The sequence below is a fragment of the Netta rufina genome (assembly GCF_964035555.1).
Source record: "Netta rufina genome assembly, chromosome: 7".
In the NCBI taxonomy this organism is placed as follows: Eukaryota; Metazoa; Chordata; class Aves; order Anseriformes; family Anatidae; genus Netta; species Netta rufina.
In genome coordinates, this window is record NC_140130.1 from 22,058,570 (window position 1) to 22,081,163 (window position 22,594).

General features: G+C 34.4%; 1 protein-coding gene across 1 annotated transcript in view; it reads left to right on the forward strand.

Annotated features, from left to right (window-relative positions):
- The window catches only part of DNTT (DNA nucleotidylexotransferase), a gene marked incomplete at both ends in the record, with an annotated part of 90,110 nt that overhangs the window by 37,299 nt on the left and 30,217 nt on the right, over positions 1–22,594 (forward strand). The window contains one exon of the mRNA XM_084289712.1: positions 17,676–17,778. Within this exon, the coding sequence (XP_084145838.1) occupies positions 17,676–17,778 (103 nt within the window). The remainder of the gene's footprint in view (positions 1–17,675; positions 17,779–22,594) is intronic.

The following is a 22,594-nucleotide window of genomic DNA, read 5'->3' on the forward strand; positions in this document are numbered from 1 at the left end:
TTTGGTGTAAATCATAGATCCAGAGATTAAAGAATAAACCATCAGCTATAATTATCGCTCAGAATTTGTAGGGAAATCAAACACCAGCAAAAATATTGTCCAGTCATTATTGAATTTTATTTTATTTTTTATTTTATTTTTTTTTTGCATTCTACATCAATATTCCTGGGAAGCATCAGCTGTTCAAATAGTGCTCTGAAAAGTCACAATAATCAGGGTGTCTTTTGCAAATGTTTGGCATGAAGACAGCTAGTATTGTTGATTTTTGAAATGCTCAGCTAGTGAATTTAAACAGATGGATTTTAACTCTCTGGCCAGGAAATATGTTGAAGTAGAACATTTAGATTGCAATTTAGATTGAAGCACTAGGGGCTTCACAGGCTGTCTCACAAATTAACGATAGGGTAAAATGTGTTCATAATGGTATATAAAATTGGTAAGTAAAAATATTCTAAAAGTTATAGAGCATTAAGTACAAGGAGGACTATTAGTTGAATATATTTAGGTAAACATGAAATAGAAAACTAAAAGGAAAGATAAAAGTAAGATTTCATATCAGGTGTCAAGATAAAAGAAAAACAAATACTAGAGGTCAAAGCAGATGTGTACATGACCATGATGAGATAGGGTGTGTAGTAAATCCTAGCTGAAACCAGGACAGTTATATAGTTCTGTTTCTTAGATTTTCCTCTGTAAAATAGTTTCATTGGTGTCATTTGCTAAAAGAGGATCCCTTGCAAAATCCAAGTAGCTCAAGGTGTGAATGGAATGAAAGGAGATAGACAGCAATCAAAAAGTTGTTTAGAACAATTGAAAAATTTCCCTTCTCTTTCAGAGGGCCATATGTAGAGCTTGGAGAAAATATAATCCACACTTATTGAGTCCACACTCATCCTTAATGAGCTATCCTTGTACCAAATGGAGGTGAAGGAAAAGGTTGTATGTGACCTCATTATTGTTTCTGAGCTTTGTCTTCTCACTTAGCTTAGGAAAGGTCCAAGTGCAAGCAAAAGCTGAAAGTTCTGTTTTGGCATGTGAAAATTTATCTGAAGAAAGTAAGCTTTCTTTGATAGCTGCTGTTTATGTGGCTTTGATTCAGCTTTGGTTTGACTCTAAGCTCTGTTTAGCAGGTTCTTTTGTGACCGTTTTCCCCCTTCATGACTGTCCATAGACACTTTTCCATATATACCTACAAGGATATAGGTTTAGGTAGGAAAGGAAAAGCTGCCACAGTAGTTTCAATGGCTCACTAACCAAGTCAAACATACAGTCTTTGAGGAAGTCTGGCATGTCATGTTCAAATACTGAATGCTTTTTTTCCCCCTTTCTTTGACTTCAATGAATGTGCACTTAGTGCATGTGTTCCTGTGTACATGTCAGTATCCCCCAAGCAGCAATCCAGGAGAGAATTGAAAACAATTCATTACGTTTTGTCCTGGATGTGTCTTGCTTGTTTGGGGATCTTTCTTACGTATCAGAAGTTTTCAAGTATATTTCTTATGATTCATATAGTAAGGTAATTCTTTTTTTGTTTGAGTACATTTTAGTTATAAACGTTTCAGGGCATTTATACCAGAGATGAAGTTTTTATGAATATTTTGCCCTCTGTTAGCGAACAGTTACCAAGCTGACCAATACTATGCTATAGTTCACTGTTTGTAAAAGAGATTTGAAAGACCCAGATACCAGGCAGTTCAGGGTTCACAGGATCAAATGCCTGTTGTTTAAAGAGATTAAAACACTGTTCTAATTATAATATGTATTTGTGTTACTAATTATAATATGTATTTGTTTCATTCCTCTAAAGCTTTCTTGAAAACAGGATATTTGTAGCAGAGCTTACTCACTGCTGATTTGCTCTGAAGTCAAAGTTTATTGTTGGCTGGTTAGTTCCTGTAAAGGTGGTTGACAGCACAAAGAATTACATTTTCCTGGCAGATAATGTGAGGAAAGGTGCAAGTATCAGTGACCTTGTATTATGCTTCAAGCAACCAGAAGTTATGTTTTGCAGATCCCTATGAGCAATAGTAGCCATAATAGTTTAATTAAGTGTGACATGATCATGCTAGTGGTGTGTGGACATGGTAATGAGGAGGCAACTGCTAACTAATTTTTTTTTATTAAGATGTGAGTCAGAAAGGACATTTTCTACATGTCAAATAACAAGGAAAAATTAAAATAGTTAAAAATAAATCGTGTAGGCAATGCCTGCTGTAAGAGGTTGCCAGAAATAGTCCTTTGTGTTGCTTTTAATTTCAGGATAGTGGAATCTATTATCGTTGCTATGCTGTGGGAGAGTTGGATTAAAATGTTTCAGGCAATCTTTTTGAAGAATGGAAAAATCAGCATTAAATACAGAGCAGCAGATCTGATAAGACGCACTCAGTTATAATCATCAGCTACGATAGCCATGAGTAATGAGAGTATGAAGACACCTTTAAGATGGCCTATTATTTGGGGGCATATTTCAACCCAGTGCAGGTTGAAAAAGTTAAGATTATATTTAGGAAGAAGTCAGATCAAGTGTTTAGAGAACTATGACTGACTCACTGAGTGTGTCTTTAAAAGTACATGGGAAGAACTCTATAATGTCTAGATCAGGAAAAATGTTGCAGAGAGAACACTCAAAATTTTGTTCTCAAACAGAATATCTCCATGCCATGGTTTAGGAATTAAAGAAGTTGGCTAAGAATAATCACAGAAAATTTCAATTTAAGATTAAATCAATTGAGGCAACTTCATGACCTCCTTAGATTAATGGAGAATCATGTCTTGAAGCAAAGCAAGGGAATTTTTTAAAGGAGGGTAACAAGATTTCACTGTGGTGAGATTTAACTTAAGGAATAAGGTGGATTTAATGACAGGGTAGTTTACACTTTAAAAGGGTTTTCTGATATATTTATAATTGTAGAGTACATTAGTAGCATTTCTCTGTGGAGATGCGGTGTTCCCTTGCTATTACACTTAAATGATATTCTCAAATGGAATAACCTACATTGGCCCAAAAGGTATAACTGTTTCTGTTCCAGGGAACTGCTGGCTCATAGTGTTATTTCATACAGTATGGCTATCTTTGCAAAACACTGATGCTGGCCAAGTTGACAAGTTCTGAATTTCAATTTAAATTTGAAAACTGATTGCAAAACGGGTGTAATTGTATCCCATAATTCTGGTGTAAAATATGTTCACTATAATAGTAAATATTATTTTCTCTATAAATGCTCAGTTTTCTAAATATGTCCCATAAGAGTAAACTCCTCTTCCCTCAGACAAAATTAGTAGATTACACAGTCCAAAATACATGTCAGTCTAAAGCTATCTGATGTTCTCCAGATTATGGCTTCCGTAAAATTCCCAAATACCTTACTTGCAATAGGGGTATCTGAATATAGTCATGGAACTGTATATATATTATATGTATAGGTAAGGGATTGTACATATGCTTCGAGTTTAAACTAAGCATATTTTTTCAGAAGTACTTTAGCAGACCTTTAGTTTCTTAATAGACAGGAAACCTAGACTCAGAATCACTAGCCTGCGACTGTATGCTAACAACCAAACAGTTTAAATTTGAAATGAGTAGATATTATATCCCATTATGCAGAATAGATGAATAAAATACCTTAAAATAACCACAACTAAAGTAGAGTTAGACATATTGTCACAAGATGCCAGAAAGTTCAACTTTATAAAACAGTTTTTTAATGTCTTTGTGACTGACCCACATGCACAAACAATTCCTTGTGCCCCTCAGACATCACACCGCCAGCTCAAACAGAAGTCTCAATTCTATTTTATGTTAGAAGTTGGGGAAAGTGAGGATGGGGGGAGGGTGTTGTCTCCCTCCCTCCCCATGATGGATGCAAGTAATCTATTTCTCAGTTCAAGGAACGTTAATAGAAAATCTGTCATGTTTATATAAATACCAGTACAGCTCAGCAGGAAGCACATAGAAACTTTTATTTTTATGGTAGGTTGATTCTACAGATTGTCCCATCACTGCCAAGTGAAATCCAGGCTAAGCATCTAATATCATTCAGACATTCTGAAAATGCACTTGTTTCCTTCCTTGCATGAGCATTAATATTGTTTTTTAAATTATTTAAAGTGCATGTTTTGATTTTTGGAAATGCCAAAGTAGACACACATGGAAAAGAACATTTTGATGGAAGTTTCTGTAACAAAGGGATACGACAAAGGAAAATAATCCATTTGAAACACTCAAGGGAGTTAGCTGGAGAGAATTAAAATGAGCTGGGATTGAACGCACATTTTAACTCCACCACAAGAAAGCTTCAAAACAGAAAAAACTGTTGGTATGAAGTGATTTGTTAATTTAGCTACAGTGTCAATATATTTTTTTTCTTACTTCTTTCAAAATAAAATATATCTTAAATATTATCTTATTCATAATTTCATTAATGTGTATAAGTAGAATATAAATATAATTCTGAAAATATATGTATATATTTTGGACAAAAATCTAAACTAGTAAATGGAAACAGCCTTAGTTGCAAAATCATTTTTTCCTGTTTAAAAAAAAAAAAAGTGTGACTAATAGCTTCATAAAAGCATTTTTAAAAATATGCATCTTTCATAATTAATAATGCAGGCTGTTATCTACTTATTTCAGTAAATAATTTGAATGCAGCTGACCTTTTTGTTTTCTCTGCTGCATTATTAATAATGCTGAAGAGATCACTGGGTTATTGTTTTAGCAATATGTATTTTGCTTAGCTGAGGTTTAAGTTTACAGCTAATGCTGTTTAAAATGTGACACTTCAGTAGATTATGCAGCAGTTGAGATTGAGCTCCTACTCTCCCCTTCTCTTTTTTTCTTTGTTTCTATGATTTACAAATCCAGAATGTCACCTGTTTACTTTTTCCTTTAGGGAGCTGGAGTACATGGAGTACATTTACAGCCAGCTCTTGATTACCCACATCTAAATACCTCATAATGGTAAATTTCATTCTGTGGCAGAACAGAGTGTAGTAGTGCTGGTCACCAGCTACCTAAAATCCTTAGCCCTCTCCTTTAATTATTTCAGATTGATTTCTTTCCAGAGAGAGGGAGAGGCCATTTCCTTTATCTTATATATATATATTAAATAAATTCATCATCTCAGAGGTACCCAAAACAGCTGGCATTTTTCAATACACTGATGTCTTTGTTTCACTCTTTATAAATAGAGATAGTTGAATTTCCTTGGTTCTTGGTCTACGTAATTCAAAAGTTTTTAAACCTCTGAATTAAGCCAGAAGAGACTAGGCATTTCAAGTTATCTGAGCAAGTCTAGTCTGAGATGTCTCTTACAAATAATGCATCTTATTTCTAGTCTACCCTGATTCTTCAATACTTAATATGTATTGGAATGTGTTCTTTTTTTTTTTTTTTTTTTTTTTTTTTTTTTTTTTTTTTTCCCTCCCTGCAGATTTCAGAATAATTAAAATTTTACAGTTCTTGGTAACTGAAGATATTGTACCAGTGTCACAGAGCTTTTCTTAAGACTGAGATTTTGCTGCATATTGTCATAGAATATGCTGACAGTACACATGCAAAACTAGATAGACAATTTAAGACTAAATTATCATCTGCATACTCTTCCATTTTAGCAGAATACATGAGATCCCAAATCCACATCAGAATTCATTGGAGTGGATATATATTTTTTTCAAATAGTGTTGAAGAGGCTTTGCTTCGGCATTGATTGGCACTCAGCAAAATTTATGTATGCAGGAAGTTTCTGTGATGTCATTTGAAATGCTTGATTGGAATGGGGTATAATTTAAAGGATTTGCCAAGGCAGCAGAAGTAAAACTTCAGTAATGTATTTTATGACTTTAAATAAAACTATGACAGATTGGTATGGTACATTTCATAAGCTTTAAAAGCTTGAAATTATATGGACAGCTTCCAGGTACAGTTGCATTATTTACATTAAATTGAGACAGCACTCATGGTGATTCAAAGCTTAAGCATAGTTTTGTTTTGCTTGGTGGAATAGTGAATTTACTTCAGATAAAAAAATTCAGGCAGTCTAGATCTGTTAGTAGGAAAAAGTCTTGTGCACAAGCCAGAGATAAATATACAACATCAGGGTATAAATGATGACAGCCACATTCAATAAGTTGTTTTGCTGAAAGCTGGAAGACAATAATGCCCTCTAGGCAATGCAACTGTTATAATATCTAGAGATAGCTCTACTTTCTAGTTAAGAAGTAAGTGGTTAAATTCTTACATGTCCGTTAACCTATTTTTGAGTCTCTCAATAGAAATTAGTCTGGTAGAGGACAAGTTCTATAATCAACTTTTAACTTACATAATAAAATTAATTGGAATTTATTTTTGATGACTATTTTTCATGCTATTTAATTTTCTGTTTTCTAACAGCTCTGAAGTTGAGCTAAAGTAGAAAGGAATTAATTTTATTGTGTGAGTAATGCATACAAAAATAGGTCAACTGGATTGTATGTAATGATTCTATTTGTGGAATGTTTTCTTGTCCTTTTTTTTTTTTTTTTGGTCAGGTCTTCAAATTTTTAATACTACACTGCTATTACATTTTTCATGATGCACAAAACATAGTATTTTTCCCGGACATCCATGTATAAGAGAAAAATGTATTTATTTTAAACAGAGTATGCAACAACCATTTGGATGAGTCTACTGAGGTCAATACATAAACCCACCATTCATCAATCATTCATTTCACAAGACAGGGAAATAAATCTTTCCAGAGTTTTTGCATTATATTATTTTTAACCCATTAAATAATTTTTAGTTCAGATAATCCAATAGAGTTGTACAAGATCAGCAGATAATTGAATTTAATTATATAGCTAGCCATTTAAGTCCTTCAATGAGTAATCATTCAGTTTTATATATATATATATTTTTTTTTCTTGCTGTGTGAAAGTGATGTCAAATATATGCTAAAGCAAAGCTTGAAAACAGACATCAGCATGACATGAAGAGAAGTAGGTGGGTGTCTTGTACACTGAGAAATAGTGTCTAGGTTTCATTTGGATCAGAAAAGAAAAACACACTAAAGCAATGCATACACTTAGTCTTTGAAAATGCATTTAATGAGAACCAAGGCAATGGCACTCATTGATACACCCTTTGAGGCAATATAGTCACTGAGGGTGAAATTAGGTTTTAAGTAAGATTCAAATGGCATTCCACAAGTTTCACACTGGTTCTCCTAACTTCAGTGATTTTCACCCACACAGCACAATTCACAGAAATATCCGTAGATGTGATCGCTTTTGCAGGTGACAATTTAGCCCAAGTTAATACAAGAGAGTCTCTTAATTAATGCATTGTTAGGTGTTTTCCTGGAGTTCCTCTTTGAACAGCACTACTCATGCTCCACAGTGTTGATAGTTGATATCCTGCTGAATAAATAAAAACAAAAGTGCTTGTTTTGTGTATGGAGTATTGAAGTTATATTCCCTTAGGTTTTGTAAATAAACTTTCTGCTCCTAAAGGGGAAGGGATTTTTCCATTGCTACTTCAGCGCAGAGTTGGATTAACTTCAAAAATAAAATAAATGGCTTCCACAGCTATGGAAAATAAATGGAAAATGAATTCTGCCTCTGGTGAATTAGAATTAGTGTTACATTGGGCAAGAAAAGTAGCGTTCTAATGAAGTGTCAACCCTCACGTATGTCTCCTAAGAAGACACCTGTGAACCTTTGCCAAATACTTATGTAGCTCAGCTGCGTTTATGTTGGATAACTTGGCTGTGTGAATGCTGTCTTTGGCAATTTAAACCTCTGAACAGAAACCTGATTTATAGCTGTCCAGGAGACCACTGGCTCAGTTTTTGCTGTTTTGGAGACCTTCTAATCTATAATTATTTTATTTTTAAATGAATACAAAAAATATTTCTGCAGACAAAGCTACAACAGCATTCTTTTTTTTTTTTTTTTTACTCACAAAATGCCTCAAAAGGAGTCAAAGTATATCTCATAACTGTACGTTATCTTTTCAGTTAAATGTATCATGAAGTCAATTTTACATTTAATTGTCTTTGCTGGTAGCAGAATTTATTTCAGTTAATTTGATTTGATTATTGCCATTTCAGCCATTAATCAGCATCCTATTAAACCATCTCACAGCTATTAATTATGCTCCCAAAGAGCCTTGTGCTTTACAGTCAGGGAAGAATTATCATTGAGGACAGGGATTCCAGAATTTCTTTTGATATGGAACACACAACTTGGATCAGTTTGGGTTTAGATTTTTAAAAAGAAATATAACTCCAATTTTTCATCACCTGTCCCATGCTTGTAAAAATCAAGTCCATGAGGGTGACTGAAACAGCAGGTACTAAAATCAGAGTCCAGATACAAAATGTATGTACAACTACAATCTTCGGTAAGTTATTCCCTCTCTACTGTGATAAATGGTACAGATGAGCCTCCTGACTATCTGATTTCACACAGAATCACACAGAATTTCTAGGTTGGAAGAGACCTCAAGATCATCGAGTCCAACCTCTGACCTACCGCTAACAGTCCCCACTAAACCAAACCATATCCCTAAGCTATTTGATGATCTATAAAATGATATCTTGCCACTGTTGTCCTCATAACTCTGTTATGTTTAAGATGGAAGTATGAAGTCCATGCACCTAGAGAGCAAGTGAAGTTGGTAGTAGAGTTTTGCATGGTCAGGCACCCCTAGTTTATTCTGACTGAATGCTCCTCTTCCACTCTCCCTCTGCTGACAAAGTAATCAGAGCATGGCACAAGTCAGACTCGTGAACAGTTGCTCTCTGCATTCTGCTCTCTCTGTTTTCTCTGTGTCAGTGTTTTTGGACTGTTAACTTTGGTTGAGCTGCTTTTGCACTTCAGTGAGCATTTATTTTCTCACTATCTATTCGAAATGTATGTGAATCAACATTACATTGACGCTGTTGAATCTAAATGTTGTTTTGAAAATGTGGAGCTGACTTGAATATTAAGGACAACTACTCGGCTAAAGCTGACAGGGATTTGAAGAACAGCTTGTGTGTGGTATATGGGGTTTAGCTGGTCATTTATGATGGCAATGATATTTATGTTACTACTCAGGCTGTTAATACTTTTTGTGGTATTGATCAAATACATAACAGAGAGTTTCTGAGGAAACAACCTCAAATAAATGTTACACAGCATATTATTGTAATTTGGAAGAAGATTTCTGTCACAAAAAATATTTTTAAACTTTTTTTTTTTTTTTTTTTTCTAGCTATTACCCAGTTCTTGCTGTTGCAAATACTTAGAAACATTCTAATTTCTTCCATTCAACAAAATCCTTCATCATGAAATCACTGCAGAAGCCCTTTTACAGATCAGGCTCTGGTCCTTTCCTTAGAAAGTGACTTGTTCTTACCTGTCACTGTATTAATTATATTCCTAGCAAAAGTCAGTGCCCTTTTGAGTCAATAAAGCCACCTACTGTAGGTCTAAATTTCAGACCTGAAAAAAATCACAGAAGACACTGTGCTGAAATAATCATTTTCTAATTAAATACTGTATTCAGTAAAGCCAATTAGGCAAAATCTTCGGAGAATTTTACTTATCGGTCTATTTTGTCATTGTATTTTATTAAACTGCTAGAAACTTTCACCTGAATATGGAACTTAGTATTTCAAGAAAGCTTTTTAGTATTCAGTATTTAGTATTTAGATTTTTTAGTATTATATATTTATAATATAAATATATTTAGTATATTTCTTAGTGTTTCAAGAAAGCTTTAAAATCTGTAGTGTTACAGTTGAGAAGAAATCATGAATAACATCTCTGATTCCTTTGTAATCAATGAAAATTTTCCCTTTTGGATATTAAGCAGTCCAGGATTTTACCTTCAATGTAAGAGCGGTAGCAATGTCACACTTCAGTAAATCCAACTTAAAGATATATTTTTTCCTTTGTAGTAGGGTTTACTAAACAAATGTAGGTCTTCATCATTTGAGTGACAGTAACTCAGAATTATTTTCATATCTGGCTGTTAGCAATCATGCATCACTACTTCAAGGTCTCATCAAAGACTGTTTAGTAAGCAAACCCACAAGTGTGCAAAGTACCTGGGATTTGGAATAAAAATTTCTCTCTTTTTCTGAGAAGGCACATACTGGTGGAAGACAAGTAGTAGATACCTTAATCAGGACTGCAGTTACTAGGTACAGAATTACTATGGTACTTCTATTTGGTTGAACTTGGGTGATGTCAAATAATAGTTGTACATTGCCAATACAGTGAGTAGCAGAGCAAGAGCAGAGGATACCCCCCTAGAGTAAAACTATGGTAGCAACATCAGAATAGTCAGAAAGAAATCTTTGGACTCTGTATACATGTGTGTGCATGTTTGAATGTAGCTGTAATTGTAATGTTTGACTATGTCTGCGTGGTGAAGCTACTAGAGTTTTCCCTCAGGAACATAAATAGTTTGTTTGCTATATCTAAAAAGGGTGATTAAGCTACTACTTATCCAAGCTCTGTCATTGCTGCCTAAACAAAAATTCATTGTGCTGTATTGCAGTCTGTCCCTTTCTTCAGCTATGTGTAATGTTCTGCAACATTTAATCCCTTTTCCATTGCCACGCAATCATCACTTTAGCAATTACATTTGATCTTCCTAGATATTTTTGCATGTTGCTTATCTATATTCAAGAGAATATTCAAATGGCCTCACATATTTTCAAATCACTTGGGGATGTCTGTCTAGAAGCTGTCCTCTTTGCATTTCCCAAAAGAAGAATGCAGAGAAGATGGCATTTAATTTAACATGTAATGAGTTCTCATATTTCTTTCCACAACTGGTGGAAAGGAAAATGGCAAGGACTTGTCATTTTTTTACATTGGCTTTCAGCATCTTAGCTACTGTCCAGCTTGCTCTGCAGATGACTTTCAGCTGCATTCCTTTTAATCTGAGCTCTTTGGATGGAAGGGAGATTTATATTCTGTGGTATTTTTTTCACATTCTTCATATGCTATCTGCTCCGTGTAGTTCTGGTCTGAGGTTTCCTTAACAGATTTTCCTATCTTTCTGTATTAAAATGTGATTAACCACTAAAATGGTCAGGGAAATAAGAGTTTAAAAATCTTAACATGTTTATTATGAATATTGGTTACACAGAAATTCCTAATAGCCTTTTTTTCTTTTCTTTTTTTTTTTTTTTTTTCTTCCTGTATTTCCTGATAACAATTATTCTCAGACAGCTGTTTCTTAGCTATAGCTTTTTTTTTCTAATTCTGTGTAAAGTTTGCAACTGATACAGGTAATATATCCATTAGCATTTTTAATACCTCTTCAACCTCCTGAATCTGAATATTGTTTTAAGTGTATTGTCTTAGTAAACACAATACAGTTTCATCAAACAGACTAACTCAGAATATTAGCTAATACCCAAATGTTTAAGAATTTTTATATTTTCCTACACAAACCATTTTTTTTTCCCACAGTTCTAGCAGGAATAAAAGTTTTAGTCAAATAGAAGGACACCTGAAATGTCTATTCCAAATATCTTTCTGTTCTCCATTATTTGCAAAATACAACAACTTCTTTGTTATAGTTTGTGGTAGTCATGAGTGTATGATTTGAAGATTTGTTATGTAAATATATGTAATTAATTTGATTAATTCCATGAATCCTACCCACTTCAATTTATATTTCTTCCTTAGTTAATGTAGTTGATCAGATATTGAGAATGAGCACCTGCTAGTTTTCAGTCCTCCAGGTTCTTACACAAATGTTTGGCTTCATGTATGTGGTTACTACCTCTGATATCAGTGGTAGCATGTTATGTGCAAACAGTGAAGGATTTAGCACAGAAATAAAAGTTGGCTAGCTTGTCTCCAGTCCAAGCTCTGAGAGTGCCCAGCGCCAGTGTGCCAAAGTCATCTCTGGTGATTTTTCTAAACAGATGTTGAAAACCTTTTTTGTCTTCTGAATCTTGTGTCTTCTTCCCCCCAAAAGGATTTTCAAGTGCCCTCTTTCTAAGATGATTTTAAGAATTGATTAAATTAAAGAATATATCAAAGGTAGAGAAAAAAAGTGTATTTTGGATTATCCTGGAAAGCCTGATACTGAAGTGAATTCCTGGTCAAAAACTCGTAGCCAGATTTCTAATCAGAAGTCAGACAAATAATTTGTTATTTAGCAAGTAAGGACATATCTGAGGTAAATCTTTCATCTGAGAATTGATTTCATATATAAATAAAATCAGTTTTCCTTGGGGGGAGGAGGGGATAGAACACACTTGTAATATAATAATACCACTTTGAATGAAATATAAACCTCTGAAAACACAAAAATGCAGTCAGTATAGGAAAACATAGCAGTGATCCACTAATCCACTAATAAATAAACAAACCAAGCACAAATTTAGTACAGTGTTCAGCGTTTTAAAGTCAGAAAGAATTGTTATGATCATGCAAGTAGAGGCCCTTCAGTTAAGCAATTAAATGGTTTAAATGGTTTGAAGGACCTCATAGAAGAATTTTATTCAGGGATTTATCCCATTCATTCTGGTTTATTCCACAGCAGGGTAACTGTTAGATTGTCAAATGAGAGAAAACTTTACGTCTATCAGAATATACTTATTGGAACTTCTAGAAAACAGGTACATTTTAAAGAGCTGTCATGGAGAAATAATGAGTGAGGTATACCCAAGAAGAAAAATCCGAGAACACAGAGACTATAAAATCAAACTAGGAGAGAATGCCAACATTCCAATCTGAGTATTCCCATAGTCTCTGAATACCAAACAAATGGACAGGAGTGAGAACATCACAGTAGTAGAGCATAAAATGTTTTAAAAATGTGATCTGTAGTGTGTGGGGGAAAAAAAAAAAAAAAAAAAAGAAATCATACTGTGAACCAAAATGATGAAGACCTGACAGAAAATCAGGGATAGAGTAAACCAGTGAAGAACAACTATAGTATAGAAAGCTTAGCTGGAAAATGCAGGGTTGTTTGTATGTACTGTGAGTGATTACATACACAGAGCAGATATAGATACCATCTGACCATAGTAATGCACTGCTCTTGGAGAATGCCTTCATGCTGAAGGGAGCTGATAGAGAATATGCTGATGAACAAATCTAGGACTTAGCAGCATTTCAAAGAAGAAATTCCTTTACTTAGTTTGCAGATAAAGCCCAGCATATTGTGGCAACACTGAGAAGTAATATTTCTATGAACCACATGGTGTCAATAGTAAAGGTAATAATATATCAGTGTTATGACAGGTCCATCCAAAGGCGTTGTGCTGCCTGTGAGCTACTTCGTTGTTTATATTTTCTAGAAAATTCTAAGCATTAAATACACTTACTCTTATGAACATAGGCTGTTGATCATTTTGTATTTCACCCACTTCAAGGACTTGCAAGGTTAAGAAAGACTTGTAGTGGTGTCTAATGCAAGCACATATATGGAAATGCAGCATTTTCTTCTGTAGCCACTTGAACTCTGTATAAGTGCAAAGCTTGCTAAATGGTTCTCAGGGCTTTGACACATAACTTACTATTGCAAAAAGGTGGTTTAGCTCCTCCATTAGTGAAGCTTTGTGAGTGGTAGCGAAATATCAGTACATCTTTTCTCAACTAAAATCATTTCATGAGAATTGCCACTGATATGGCTTAGCTGCTGTAGAACATCCTGAGGCTTCAAAATACTCTGCATACATAATACTCAACAATATCTAATCTTCCATAAATTTCCTCTATAGAATAGGACAATGTGGTTATCCTTTACCATATTATTATTTGATCCATTTATTTAAGTTTATTAACAATACTTAATGACTTGGAATTTAGATTTTGTATTAAAACAATAATAACAAAAAGAAAATTCCTACAACCTGTTCCTTAACAATAATTTAATTATCAGCTTTATACAAGTTTAGTCAGCCAAGAATTGAACACAGTTAATTAACAGTGTTCTGTCTTTTGTAGTCCTCAGGCTTGAATAGATTATTAGGACAAAAGCTAAGCTGCAATCTCAGTTCTGTAAGGTGCTGTTTTTCTTATGGCCCCAGCCCAAAAAGGATTAGGTTTAGATTTAAAGGAAAGAAAAAGATGATGTAAAGGGATCTGTTTAGTTTTATTTTTTAAATAGCATTCAACTTTTATATAAAAGCCTTGCAATTGGAGTTCTGAGGCAGTGGCATGCCAGAATTGAATCCCTACATCTCTGACCATCTTTTAGCATACTAAACACCTGTTTAGCCTGTGTGGATTTATGTTAGATTGCAGTATAAAATAGACTTGTAGAGCCAGAAATAGTGTCATACACTGTACTCATGAGGATAACCATTTAGAGAGGAGTACTCTTAGGACTCTCTTCTCTGCACCAAGCACTGGCTCTGCATTTCCTGTTTAACAGGAAAAAAAAAAAAAAAAAGAAAACAAACAAAAAATCTGGATGTGAAAGCATCAGACTGAGTGTTCTCCTTCTTGGCTGAGTGCTTTTAATCCAAGAGCTAACAGGTAAGTAAATGACCTGTGGACACTGGTGTAGAATCAAGGGCTAATTCTGACCTGGAACTGCACTGCTATGGAAGGCAGGAGAGAAGACTGAGGATCTGCCTCTTGTGAAACAGGAACATTGCCAATATTTCTGAGATAAATACGGCAATAAAAAGATGAGTGATCAGTGTACCAGTCACTGGGCTAAGATAAATGAGGACAGGCACTCCCAGCAACTTGGAGTTAATTTTTCAAGCAAAGTGTTTGTTTTCATTTCTAAGTAAATGATGCCTAGTTAACACCCTTCAGTGTCTAGATCATGGTGAAGCCAATCTCTAACCCACTTTCCTGAATGTGGTGAGGTTCGGAAAAGACCGAAGCCTGCAGCATTCCTCTCCAGCTTTGGGAGCGAACAAGAGATTGAGGTTTCGTCTCTGACGCACTTGATCAGGTGATGAATTCTGGGTTTCCAAATCTGTGTTGAGGATCAGATGTCAGTTACTATGGTGCTTAACTTGTATATACTCAGGTATTTAATCACATCAATCTATATAGTTAGCTTCATCTTCAGAGAAACTGTTGGTATGTGTATAGAGATAATTGTTGATCTTCCTGAGATGGGGACAGAGCATCTTGGCACTCTTTGATCCCATATGACCTTTACATGAGTTTATGAATACCGATGGTTGTATGCTTGTATGCATACACACAAAAATATATAAACATATATTTTCTGTTTGTGGCATCTATGTGAAGAAAATCCCTACTCTGCTGTAACAATGACCATGTTCTTTCAACTTCAAAAGAATGATGAACTGAACCAATGTACAATTTACTGCATTTTTTGCATGGTTTACAAACCATGAGAAGTATAAATTATACAGCTTTTGAATTTACTAGATTGTTTTTATATTTTAAGGAAGGTAATACATTTATCTAGAATGAAAAAAAAATTATTTGGCAAGCGGCACTAGTGGAAATGTGACTAAATGTTCCAGTACAACGTCCCTGATAACTTCAGTAAGAAATTAACCCAATGAGAATTAGTTCAAAGAGAATCCAAAATGTATTTGACAAAAACAATGATTTTATTTTGAGTGCTTTTATGTCAGTTCTAAACACTATCACTTCAGACAGAAGTATTTCAATAAATGCTCCCTGTCTTGGGAAATAAATGACCAGTAAAACACCTTAGATATCTTGAGGTTTTATGGGTAGCCTGAGGCAGGAGATTGTAGACATAGTTAACATAAAATATGCATATATTGAGTATGTGTTGAGTACCAGAGGAAAAAGCAGGAATCAGCTTCTGATTCTATTAGCTTCTAAGTTCTTTTGATTATATTCATTTTAATAATTTTAGGCAAGTTTTCTTCTGCCACTTTCTGCATCTCCAAGATAGGAATAGCAAATTCCCTTTGGAAAAAAAAATAAAAATTTTTTTTTGAAACCTGTAAGTAAAAACTGCTATACAAGAACTTCAAATTATTATGGTAATTTATGAGATAATGAATGTTATCCTCAAAAAAAAAAAAAAAAAAGTGTTACATGAAATACTAACTTCTTGAATTTGAATTGCTTTTCAGATTCTAAGCCTAGACTGATGCTTTGTTTGAAATGCCTTTGAAATCTTTTCCACCTGTTTAAGCAATTTTGACTTTGCTGCAGACATGGCACAATAGTTACATTATAGCAAGTTAGACAGCTTGTCAAAAGTAAAACCTGCATTTTCATTTCCTTATATCTTGCTGCTAATGCAGTTCTACTGTCCATCCAGATGATTTCCTGTTATACAAATGGTAGCAGATGTTTGCCAATGAGTTCTATTCCTACAAACGTCAGTCTAAAAAAATCAGGTTCAATTTTATGCATTATTTTAAGAGAAAGTTCAATTTCATTAAATACACACACACAGAAAGGCAAATCTTTTGTTTTAGACAGTTCCAATTTTCACTACTCTTGTAACAGTTCACAATTTCTCTGAATACTGGACATAGCACTGAACAGAAACAAACCTCAACTATAACATTGCATACATTTGTGAACATCTGCAATAGCGAACTTTCCCTCTAATGGAGAAGATTTTGGAAATATTCTACACTCAGGTGCCACTACTTCAGATTCTGGGTAATTACTCCACCTTTTATATACTGCACCTAGTTGCAGAAGTATCTTCTTTGCATAAATATCTTCTCTTTCACCTCAGACTGGCCTGATTAAAGCCAATAAATGGATGCGTATGCAGTCCCTGACAACATTTAGACGAAAATGAATGCCTTGTATTGGTTCTGCAGTCCTCAGATGAATTGCACTCCAGAACAAATTTTCGGACTTTCTCAAACATTTTATGATTCTGAAGGGAAACATTCCAGATAGCTTGCTTTCTCCTGTTTTCTAATGATAGATGCATCTTAATCTGATTTAAGCGTAACATATTTGGTAACCAGATGAAAGGCAAGCTGAATGCTCTAAATGAAGGAGAGCAAGAGGTTATGACATGATTTTTGCTTAGGAATATTTACGATTAAACTCTGTGCATATAGATTTAATTCTGAAATCCTTAGTAAATGTAATAAAGAAGCTTTAGTCACATTAAGGCTGAACTGTTCTCAAGAAATGAAACAAACAAAATCCTAGAAAAACAACCAGCCAAACAAAAAACAATAACAAAAAGCATTGTTACATTTTAAAAAGAAAGAAGAAATGTAAAATATTTGGAGATTTTATTTCTGTCATAAAAAAAAATAATGAAATTGCACATAGTCACACTTTTGTTCATTAAAGTGTCCATCAAAAGCTAAAGAAAAATATTTAAGACTGTAGTAGTTAGACTGGCAAGTTTATCTGCTATTACCGCACTGCATTCCTAATATGTTCTTCAGTATTTAGATTAAAATTTTTTATCCAAAGACTGAAACTGTATTTTCTGAGACTTTAGGAGAAGAAAGAGATTTAACATCACCAAATGGATCTGCAGTATCTAGCTGAACAACAGAGAAAATACATCAAAACTTTAAATTATTACTTAACAATGAACACTGACAGACCTGATAAAAGAAATAGAAGATTCTATTTTGATTGTATTTCAAGAAATATTGCTATCACTTTATGCTGCAAACTCTTTTTATAATGCAGGAGAAAAAAATTATCTTTGAAAACAGCATAAATTCAGCAAGAACTTAACTCTTCTTCTTCTTGTTATTTATTACTTTTAGGGGTAAAAAGATTGGACATGATATTGATTTTTTGATCACCAACCCAGGACCAAGAGAAGATGATGAACTTCTGCATAAAGTTGTTGACTTGTGGAAAAAGCAGGTATGAATTTAATAATATTTGGCTAAAAAAGAAAAAAAGATGTTTTAACAGCATGGAATTAAGCCTATATAACGCTTAAAGAATGTTGACTCCTTTTCACAGAAGATTTCAGTATTTTTAAATTGCATGTTCTATTTAATTATTAATCATGATGAGCTAGGTGTATACTACAGCTCTGAAGTTGAAGGTAATGTCAGGGGTGCCCTGCACACACTATTATATCCTCCCCTAAGAATCTGCAACTGATCAGAGGTAAGTTAGGATAAATGGAGTTTTGGGTGATGCAGAAAAGCTGCTATACTTAATTTCTCATTGAGATGGGAGTAGTTTCCCCAAGTTACTGCTTTGATTTTGGGGAGCTCCAACATTAAGAATAGTGAACTTCTGTAACCCCATGGTGCGATGTTAGTAAGTCTGAAAGCTTGGGTACAAAACACCTGGAATTCTGTCTTCCTTTCAGCCCATAGATTAACACTTTTCCTGGTTTCCTGTTTTTTGGAATATGGTAAAAATTGATGTAGTCCTCTTTGATGTTTGGGTTTTTATGTATGCACATATTTCACAGAAGAATTGTTCATCTAAGGTTTGTTGTATTCAACATTCTTCAGTTCCAAGCAACATTAAAGTTAGAAAATTTTGAATTATAATAGGTGCAGGTACCTCAAAATATTCCTGGGTCAGAAATATGGTATGTTGGGAAAGGTAAGCCTGTTATTTATTTATTTATTTATTTATTTTTCTCCTGTCAGGCCAGCTAAGATATTTTTCACTTTACTTCCCGTACTGTTCAAAGGATTTGAGTACATTTCAACATGTAAAAAAGACCAGCAGTCTGAGATGAATCATCATGCCTCACTGCTAAGCAAAGTCATCTTTCAGTGCAGATAGCCTGGAGAGAATGCTTTCAAATTTATTCTTGACTGATGTACTTTAATTAACATATAATGTGTTAATATGTGAAAGATACTAAAAATATTCTCCAAACAAGCAGAAACTTATCTGCTTTTATGAAGAACTGATTATTTTAGAGGTGGTCGAAATCTTTCTACTGGCTTAATGACATCAAACTCATTATTTCCTGGTAAAATACAACCCTAGATGAATTTCTCTTCTTTTGGCTGACTTGGTATCCAAAATGTTAACAGACTATTACCAATTTTAAAGATTTCTCTGATTTCTGTCATAATTGTGCATGCAAAGTGTACATATTAAAGTAGACTGCTAGAAGGTATAATTTATCATACTCCAATGAAAAGCAATGAAGCTGTGACAATTAATGAGTGTTGAGGAGCAATTCTATTTTTATCTTTTTATTATTTATGTAAAGATTCTTTCTCAGGCATCCCACTCCCTTTATTCTGAGCAAAGCTGCGTTTCTTCTTGGAAGCCGTCCTTTTGCTTTCTTAAGCAGATTTGAACCTCTGGGAAGGCATGTGCATGTCCTCCAAAACTGTTTATTACCACACAGCAGAAAGGAAAAGTGACAACAGGGTGAGTCTAGAGCCTGTCCCTGGGTGCAGCCTTTCATTCCTTCTCCCATTCCATCACACTTCACTTACATTAATGAGAACAATGGCTGTGATCTGAGAAGTCTGGCAACTGCAGAAGCTTTTCAGGTCATCCTGAGTTGTTTTCATTAAATGGAATTGAAAGGAAAGAAAGAGAAAATAAATCATTCTTGTTGATTTTTATTTTTTTTTTCCCAAGGAATAAAATTTGGCAGAATTGAATGCAGGCAAGAGTGCAGGAGGTCAAGGGAGGCCAAGGGTCTGATGAAAAGATTAGGATTCCTCTAGAGATCTCCCAGCATGAAGAAAATGTCAGAAGGGGAGATGCACAGTGGAAGTAGCAATGAAATCCAAACAAGCTGGGGATTGTTTAAAGCTACAAACAAAGACTTTCTGTGGTTTGTTATTTCTCCAGAATTTTTGGGGCTTATAACACTTGTTATACAGCCTCTCTACTGTGATCATTGTAATATGTAGGCTTTTACCGTCACTACTGAAAAATTAGCTGCCAGAAAAATGAAAATACAAAAAGAAAGAGGAATTATATTCCTCTTGCTTTTTTATTACCTTTGATTTCTAAATGGAAAGGAAAAAAAAAAAAAGAAAAAAGAACCTAAAGCACTTTTATATTTTTGACGGTACACCTGTTGGTTGCTTCACAGCTTTCCACTTTTGTGCTACTGCTTCAAAGCCCAAATTCATCAAAGAATGTCACTGAGGTCATGATGTTGACTTCCTTTCAACAGCTCTTAGTGAAGGATTCTGCAATGTTTAACTTCTAAACTATGGACCCCATCCTTATTTAAATAGTTTAAAAGGGCCTTTTTCTTAGCCAAAAAGTTTAATGTAACAAGATCCTTCCATTGAAAGCTGTTGAAAAATTAAGTGGTTAAATCAACACCATCGTGCTCTTTGATGCAGCAGCAACCGGGGATAAATGGACTGAGGAACAGAGAACACAGTCTCCCCTGAACTTCAAAGAAGAATGGCTAAATGGAAAAGCTGCAATGCAGTATACAGGTTATGGTTTTAATGATTCCAAGAAACTTCATAAAGTAAGAAATTACTTCCTCCGTGGGTTAGAGCTTGGAAGTGCATGGGCAAACAGGCTGAGCCGTCTGTGTCAATGCAGTTTCATTCACATACTGTGTAAAGGGGGGTTTATTTTTTGATAAAAACTATATTGCTGTATTTAGCACTGTTGCTGTTAGATATGTACCATCAACAGAGGAAGAGATGCTATTACTGCAGGCATTCCTGTACTCTCCATTTTTTTTTTCTTTCATATTCATGAAAGTATAAAGTTGCATTAGCCCACATTGCCATTTCATTTTTCTTTCAGCTTTTAACAAAACGGGACTATTGGTGCTTTCCTATGCTTATTAATTTTAACATTTTGTGGTCTGGGTTAGACTCTATCATTCACCCTTGCTGAGGTGAACATGTCAGGAAAAGGAAGGCTTGAAGTCTCATTGAGGTGTATGGTGATGAACAAGCAACTAGTCTGGCTTTTTTATTTCTGGAAATAGCTTTTTGTAAACAGGGTTCACAGAACAGCAGCACTTTCGTTATTGAGTGACAGCTGGATGTTAGTAGCAAAAAAACCTGTTTCTAAGACTAGATACAGAAACAGTTGAGAGGCTGGAACAAAGAGCTTATTTCTTTAAGATGAATGCTCGCTCTGCTTATAAGGATGCAGGCCTGTATTCATTCCTTTGTAAGCAAATGTTGCCTCACCTTTTACATTCTGATTTTTATTTATTTTATTTTATTTTATTTTATTATTTTATTTTATTTTATTTTATTTTATTTTATTTTATTTTATTTTATTTTATTTTATTTTATTTTATTTTATTTTATTTTATTTTATTTTATATTTTTTGCTGCATTTTGGCTCAGTTTCAGCAGGAGCTGAGGACATTCTTATCTAAAATAAAGTAGTGCATGCTGGCTAGAGTACTTTGGTGGGACTTGAGATAACTTGGCTTAAAACCCTTAGGCAGAGGATGGGGTTGAGTATGATTGTCCTGACTCTGGGGTTATTGCATAAAGTAGGCAGAAGTGTTCCACTGCCTTGTATGTTTTAAGTAAGGATCCTGGCAGCAGTGGCTGTTCTTATGAAGTCTGATTTTTCTTGTGTGTACTGTCTATCTATATGTGGGTAAGTATGTATGCACATGTATGTATATGTCCCTACTTATCCATTAGTTCTTGTCACTCACCAGTGCAAATACTCGTGGCATGGAAACAGGGAAACGTTCCTGAACTCTGGTGCTGGGCTGTGCATTCCTGTCAAAACCAGGCTGTTCAGGACACGCCCAGAATTAGATCATTCTGCTGTATGGGGAACTTCAAGCTGAAAAAATTGTCATCAAAGGGACCAAGGCAGCTGTATGATTAGGCAGCAACTGAAAAATTTTGTATTGCTGATCAAGCCTTTGATGCCATTTCCTAACAATTCCTCACTCTAACAGCATTGACTGCTCCCAGGCATCAGTTACTTGAGCTGTTCAACTTTATAGAATTCCATTTATCTCACCTAGGTAGCGATTTTTCTGGGTTGAAACCTTGAACTAACATGCCTACATCCTATTTCAGTTTAGCTATAGGTATTTCAGTAAAAATAATACTGTTCCACTTCAGTAAACCATCTTAGAAGGAAATTAAGAACAACAACATATATATATTTCAGAAGAACATATTGTATTACATTTGCTTTGATATAAAATAGTCTTACTCTGCTTTAACCCAGCTACCAATATATGGGAATAATGACTTCTTGTAACATTAAAAATGGGATAGCATTTCATTTAATTAAAAATAACAAAGAATGCTAAAGACGATATTTGATTCTTCAGCTATCGTTTATATATTCTTCTCAAAATTCACACACATCCCCAATTTGATCAAACATTTACTCCAATATTAATACTTCTGATGTGCCAGCATTCAGCCTATTTAAGTAAATGTGCGTTATCATTTTAAAAGGGGGAAATTCTTTGGGCATTGACATAACAAAAAATACATTTGATTTTGATGATGATGTAAATTTGAGACATGAAAATGCACACATTTTAAAACTTGATTGTGTAAACAAGGTCTACAGCAGTTTATGTTGTGTAGATCAAATGGAAATTTGCAAACAGCTGCAGATTCCCTGACATAGACTAATGTGAAGGCTGCAATTTTAGCAGTAGACGACACTTCATGCAAACTTCATAGCTGACTGCCCCTTCAAGTCATACTTTTTCAGAAAGTATAGAAGTGCTGTTTCAACTGTACTTTATGGGGTGACAGTGATGTCCAGT